General features: G+C 40.2%; 1 protein-coding gene across 1 annotated transcript in view; it reads right to left on the bottom strand.

Moving 5' to 3' along the window:
* LOC118330285 overlaps nt 1–4,825 on the bottom strand; it is a 7,708-nt gene extending 2,883 nt beyond the window's left edge. The window contains exon 1 of the mRNA XM_035664771.1: nt 4,726–4,825. Coding sequence (XP_035520664.1) covers nt 4,726–4,825 — 100 coding nt within the window. The remainder of the gene's footprint in view (nt 1–4,725) is intronic.
* Between the last annotated feature and the right edge of the window lie 637 nt (nt 4,826–5,462).

Below are 5,462 nucleotides of genomic sequence, written 5' to 3'. Positions count from 1 at the left end.
GTAGGTTATGAGGGAATGTATTGACTCTGTTTTTAAGGCGTGATTCAGCTCCATTAGCTTTGCTCACAGAGGTGTGCTCCAGTTACACACAAACAAGCGCGGTCCCGTAACACAGCGTCCTGCCAATATATCAGCACTCTCGCACAGCCATTAGAGGAGTGGACCGCAACCATTCCACAGGCTACAATCAACAACCTGAATCAAGCCTCTACTGCGCAGGAGGAATGCTCGTTTGCACTGTGGTGAGGGCAAATGCTTGGTCACCACCAGATACTGACTGGTTTCCGGTTTTCCGGTTTGTCTTGCCTTTGTCCCTCCCCTACATTGAATCCTTCTGCTTGTTTTAGTCTCAGCCATGTGCCTCATGTGCTGGGACCTAACAGGTTGGTGTCAGGATACCCACTTCACCTTCAAATATAAGTTAACTAATGCCTTCATGATATTTTCTTGAGTTGGTAATACCACAGATTAGCTGAAGTGACCAATCACCATGTGCTGCTACATATAGAAACAGACAGAAATGTAAAAAATGACATTGGTTTTTAAGGGTTAGCAGAAGGCTTGGATCAACAATTGCAACTCTGGTAGGCTAATATACTGTATGTGTGTTTCTGCAGACTGGGCTTGACCCAGTTAGAATAATGCTTGCACGTGATAACTGTCCTGAACTGGAGCTACTATTGCTTAGTCCACAGCAGCTTCAGCACATCCATTTCAAATTCAACAGAGTGCTTTTAATCTACAGTTGCACTAATAATGAAAAATGCAAATGAGCTTAAATGTATGGGCTGATAAGTTATGTTAGAATACAGTATAAATGTACAGTGTGTTAAAGGAAGGAAGATAGTTGATTGTTGAGCTCTCATTCCAAGTTTATAAATAGTATACGAGTATATTGAGCTGGGAATGAAAATAAACAATCAACTATCCTTCGCAGCCACCAGCCCAAAGCATCTGGTTGTTTTCTTTCAGGCCCGGTGGATTGTTGCAAATACCATTAGGAGCACTAGGAGGAGCCAGAGGAACCTGATTTTTTCACACATTATATCTCTCATGTACTACTGTCAGGATATAGTGAAAAATTAAGAAAATATGACAAAAAGGGTTTTTTTGTAAAAATGACCAACGGCATCTTTAAATTCATTCTGTTTTCCTGATAATACATGCTTTACAGATATTATGAAAAAAGTTGTGAATAATGATGCTGGATGTTGTGTAGTGCCTTTCTCTCATATTCTCTCTGACTCATAACAAGATTTCCCAAATGTCACAGTATCGTTTGAATAGGAATAAGCAGGTAGATTGATGCATAGATGAATTAATAGAATTTTGGTGTGAATTTTCTCTTCTGGAAGGCAGACAAACACACCCACACACACACACCACACACACAATGCAGGGTGTACCACTGTATGTTATACTGTGTTTTTTGTTACAGGAGCCAGTTTCAAAGGTAGAAAATGAAGCCATTGAGGTGATGGGTAGAGTTGATGAAGGAGTAGAGGAGTTCTTCACCAAGAAAATCATCCCTGACTATGCACTGTGAGTTGAAATAACACACACACAAACACACACACACACACACACACACACACGTTTTGTATTATCCAACAAATATTTACTGCCAAAGGCAGCAGTATACTACTACTATCTACTAAGAACAGGGCTTAAAATGAATGTAACATATTGATACCAATATGGAATTTCAATAAAGAGTAAAACCAATGATTGAGACCTATGTTATTTAAAGGTCCAGTGTATAACATTTTAAAGGATCTTTTGTCAGAAATGAAATATAATATTAGTTTTCACCTATAATCACCTGAAAATAAGAATCGTGAATTTGTTAACTTAGAATGAGCTGTTTTTTTTATCTCTGTGGTTGAACCACCATGTTTCTACAGTAGCCCAGAACGGACAAATCAAACACTGGCTCTAGATAGGACCTTTTGTGTTTTTGCAGCCACCATAGTTTCTCCTACACACTTCACAGCCCAAGTAATTCCTAAATTGTCAAAATACAGATGCGAGTGGTGTAATTATTATCACAAAACTCAAATAAAGACAAACAGTGTACAAGACACTTGTATATAAATATATAAACAAACAAACAAACAAAATAATAAAACAACAAACAAACAAAAACAACAACAAAAAAAGTAGGTCACCTATACAAAATGAAGAATTAGACAGTTACACAACTGGCAGTTATTAAAGTCACATTGAAGTGTACAATCACATACATCTGTACAAAGCATGTCATTAAAACAGATCAGACCATGTACAGGGGTTGTTTGTCAGTTCGGGATATTAGGAAAAGTCAACTTATTTGCATACTCAAAAAAATGGCCCCCGTGTTTTCAAGTAGCAGAAGATCCCCTCATGCAACGGATTTTCTCCATATTAATAAAGTAAAAAATGTCCTTTATCCGTTCATGGCAGGTTGGTGGAGTCTGGGATTTCCATTTCATAAGAATGAGACGTCTAGCTAAGAGGTTTACAAAAGCTACCAGGTTCTTCTTATAATTTGGTATAGCAGGTATGAGGGTGACTCCAAATAGGGCAGTGACCACAGATGGTGTGAAAGAGACCAAGGTGATCTGTGAAATAGCATAAAAAAAGCATATGAAAATAGGTAGCTGGGAACTGGCGACATCTGTCACAAATAGGATCAACATCACCATATATTTTAGACAGGCGGACCTTAGTAAAATGATAGTGATGAAGAACCTTATATTGTAGCAATCCGTGCCTAGCAGATATGGAGGAAGAATGAACCAGCTGCAGACACTCATCCCAAACATCATCTGCAAGTTCACATTGTAAGTCATTCTCCCATAGCATCCTAATAGTACGAAGTGAGGCTGGGTTTAAAGAGAGAATGAGATTATATAACACAAAGATCATGCCCCTCGTAGCAGGCAGCGGGGTCAAGAATGGGCCAGGTCAGTGGGATCCGGTACAAACATTTCTAACAAAACTACGGATCTGTAAATATCTGAAAAAGTTATTTTTAGGAAGAGCCAACTTCTCTGAAAGCTGCTGGAAAGATGAAAATATGTCATCATTATACAAGTCCTTGATTGTTCTGATACCTCACGCCTGCCAGGAAGAGAATTCTCCATCTATTAGTGAAGGGTGGAATAACAGGTTTGGTGTAAGCGGGGACAGTCAACAAGGAGCCTGAAGGCCGAAATATCGTCTAAATTGTCTCCATACCCTCACAGTAGATTTAACTATTATACTCTTTGAATATTGATTGAATTTGAATATTGGTGAAATGGGGTGATTTACAGGAGCATGAACAAGTGCAGACAATGAAGCTAGTTTGGCAGACATGGATTCCATAACTATCCATGTTGGGAGCGAAGCGGAGCCCTCAAAATGAAGCCAGAACTGGATTGCTCTTAAGTTACAGGCCCAGTAATAAAATCTAAAATTTGGCAATGCCAAACCCCCCTGAGATTTTAGTCTCTGAAGCAAGGGTCTTCGTAGTCTCTGGGTCTTCTTGTTCCAGATAAATTCAGCTATTAATTTATCAATCTTGGAAAAAAAAGACTGTGGAAGAAAGATGGGTAGACATTGGAATGAATAGGAAAACTTTGGAAGGGTGTTCATTTTGATATAGTTGACTCGGGCTACGAAGGATAAATTTAATAAAGGCCAGCGCTCAAAGTCATATTGCATCTTAGCAACAAACGGGAGAATGTTAGATTTAAATAAGTCCTCGAACTGAGCTGTGACCCGAATACCTAAGTACACAAAACTATCTGAAGCAACCTTGAATGGAAAGTTGTGCAGTGGGAAGCGCCTTGCTGCCGAATTCAAGGAAAAAATCTCACTTTTGGTCAGATTAAGTTTGTAGCCAGACACATGGTCAAAAGAGGTGGGATTGAGATCGAGGGGTCCGAAATGTACACTAAAAGATCATCTGCGTAAAGTGAGATAGTATGCTCAACACCATACCTGAGTATGCCTCTGACACGAGGGTGTGAATGAAGGGCTACAGCAAGAGGTTCAATTGCAATAGCAAACAGAAGGGGACTCAGAGGACAGCCTTGCTGGGTGGAGCGGTGGAGAGGAAAATGATCAAAGAGGATGTTATTGGTTCTAATGGATGCTGTGGGTGAAGTGTATAACAGTCTCACCCAGGAAATAAACTTATTGCCAAAACCAAACTTCTGTAGGGTATAGAAAAGATAATCCCACTCCACCCGGTCAAAAGCCTTTTCCGCATCCAGCGAAATGAAGACTTCTGGCGTGCATGACGAGGAGAGATTGTATAGGATGTTAAAAAGCCGCCTGAGATTAGAAAAAGAATATCTACCACGAATAAATCCTGTCTGGTCCGGAGAGATGATGGAGGGAAGAACTCATTCAAAGCGCATGGCAAGGAGTTTAGACAGAAGTTTCAGGTCTGCAGACAACAAACTTATGGGTCGATAACTTGTGGCCAGTAGGGGGTCCTTATCTTTCTTTAAAATAAGTGAGATTGTAGCCTGCATTAGAGTCGGTGGAAGTTTAGATAACAAAAACGATTTATTAAACATGTCAATTAAAAGAAATTTTCTATAAAATTCTATTGGAAATCCATCTGGACCTGGACATTTCCCCGCGCTATATGATCGCGTGCTCGCTGTCCCTCATCGTTGTCTGCTTGTCGATACAGTACCCCAGGATTCCTTAATTTCATGATCGTCATCGATTCATTACTATTAATCGTACGGGAGCTCGCTCTGTCGTGCACGGTGTTGTCTCGGGCGTGAGGGTCGTTGTCTGTCGCGCGCCCGGGGTCGTCTCGTTGTCTCTCGTCTCTCGTCGACATCTCGACTTCTCTCCCACATCCGCAACTGGATCAACGGAGATGACCACCTTCACCTAGAGCCGAATTGGGCCTGTCGAGGGTTTCTGCCTTTATAAGAGCAGTTTTTTCTTTCCCCGTTTGCAACGTCTTTGCTCATGGTTGATGACTAGTTTGAGGATGGATACTCTGTAAATGTTTAGAAAAGGAGTTCGTCTCAGACCTTGCTTCTATTTCAAAAGTGTCCTGAGATAACTTCTGTTATGAATTGGACGCTATACAAATTAAAATTTAATTGAATTGAATAGAATAGCCACTAGTTCTTCTTATTTCTGTGGGGCCTTCCCCCCTTTCACAAAACAGATAGACGTTTCCCCTGCCCAAGACCCGGTACTGCTTTTGCCAGAGAGTCCGTGGGATTTCCATCAAATAAGAAAAGCCAATCCATATTCATCAAGCCAGATCCCTCCCATCATGGTATAAAAGAACTGTAAAGAAAAGAAGATTTTTTTGGATAAAGGATTAGTCTGGTTATTCATATTCTGAGGTGTGATGGGAGATGTCTGGATTCAGATCCTTCTAAATATAATAAATAAGATTTTGTGCTAATTAGATTTCTGGAGATTTTCTACAACAGACTTTTGATTCTCTCAAATAAAGT

Source organism: Morone saxatilis, unplaced genomic scaffold, assembly GCF_004916995.1.
Source record: "Morone saxatilis isolate NCDOM2014 unplaced genomic scaffold, NCSU_SB_2.0 Contig2, whole genome shotgun sequence".
NCBI lineage: Eukaryota > Metazoa > Chordata > Actinopteri > Moronidae > Morone > Morone saxatilis.
This window is presented reverse-complemented; position numbering and strand designations above follow the sequence as displayed.